At 55.9% G+C, this 1,232-nt stretch overlaps 1 protein-coding gene across 1 annotated transcript; it reads right to left on the minus strand.

Moving 5' to 3' along the window:
* Window positions 1-172: 172 nt before the first annotated feature.
* On the minus strand, window positions 173-517 carry LOC108357301 (ATP-binding cassette sub-family B member 5-like; the record flags this gene model as incomplete). The annotated part of the gene is made up of 1 exon (XM_017608389.1): window positions 173-517. A coding segment is annotated over exon 1 (345 nt), but the record flags the coding sequence as incomplete, so codon positions are not given.
* Between the last annotated feature and the right edge of the window lie 715 nt (window positions 518-1,232).

A 1,232-nucleotide genomic window follows, 5' to 3' on the forward strand; every position in this document is an offset into this window, starting at 1 on the left:
CCCCGTAGGCGATGTTCTCCGCAATGCTGTAGCTGAAGAGCACCGGCTCTTGGGACACCAGCGACATCTGAGAGCGCACCCAGTCCACGGGGAGGCTGCTGATGTCCGTCCCGTCCAGTAACTAAATGGGCAGATTGATTAGTAAGAGGCTATTTTAGAAGTAAAGACTCACAATCTTTCCCTTGGAGCACTCGTAGAACTGCTCCAGCAGCTGAACGGTCGTCGACTTTCCACAGCCACTCGTACCGACCAGTGCCACCGTTTCACCCTTCTTTGCACTGAAGCTCAGTTCACTGAGCACCTCAGTCTCTGGCCGACTCGGGTAGCTAAAGTGCACTTCACTGAAGTCCAAATTGCCTTCAGCGCGACCAGTTGGTGGTTTAGTCACTTGACCCTTTGTCTTTTGCGCTGGCTTTGAATCAATCAACTTGAAAATATTAAACGCCGCCAACTTTGCCTTTGTGTAGTCAGAGGAGAAGACGGCAGTTCTGCCGACAACCAACGCACCAAAGACCATCGATTCTGATATTCTGTTAAGCAGCCAACATTAGTCACCATATCAACAACTCCAATTCCAAATCACTCATACCGAAAAAAGTCTCCTGAAGAGAGCCAACGCCTGCCAATAAAGTACCCACCGGCAAAGTAGCAGACGGCATAGGCGAAAAAGGCCGTCGCCTGTGCGACCGCAATCAACAGCGCCTTCTTCGCCACCTGCGCCCGGGCAGTTCGCTGGTGGGCGTCCAGCAGCTTTCCCAGTCGACCAACAAAGTACTCCTCCTTGTGCAGCGAGACGACCGTCTTCAGTGCGTTCACCACCTCAATGAGCAGCCGACCAGTGGCGGCTGCCACCTCCCCATCAGCCCTCACCGCTCCTCTGTGCAGACCGGAGGCGGCCACAGCAGACGCCCCCACCAGTGGCATCAACAGCAGGGCCACCAGTGCCAGCTGCCAGTTGACGGTGAAGCCGATGGCAATGGCGGCCACCAGCTGCGACAGCGCCTGCATGATCATCGCCAGTCGCAGACCGGTCAGCCCTTGAATGTCGGCGGCGTCGTTCGCCAGGCGGGCCACCAGTGCTCCGGAGGTGTTTTCCGGCCGGTCGAACCAGCTGATCGGCTGCGAGAGAATGGCGGAGAAGGCACTGGAGCGCAGCTTCTGCGTCAGCTTTCCGCTGATGAAGCCAAAGAGGGAAATCTGGGAAAAATGGGAGATGCAAAATGGGTAAAGAA

Source organism: Rhagoletis zephyria, unplaced genomic scaffold, assembly GCF_001687245.7.
Source record: "Rhagoletis zephyria isolate East Lansing unplaced genomic scaffold, Rhagoletis_zephyria_1.1 Rzeph_scaffold_74099, whole genome shotgun sequence".
In the NCBI taxonomy this organism is placed as follows: Eukaryota; Metazoa; Arthropoda; class Insecta; order Diptera; family Tephritidae; genus Rhagoletis; species Rhagoletis zephyria.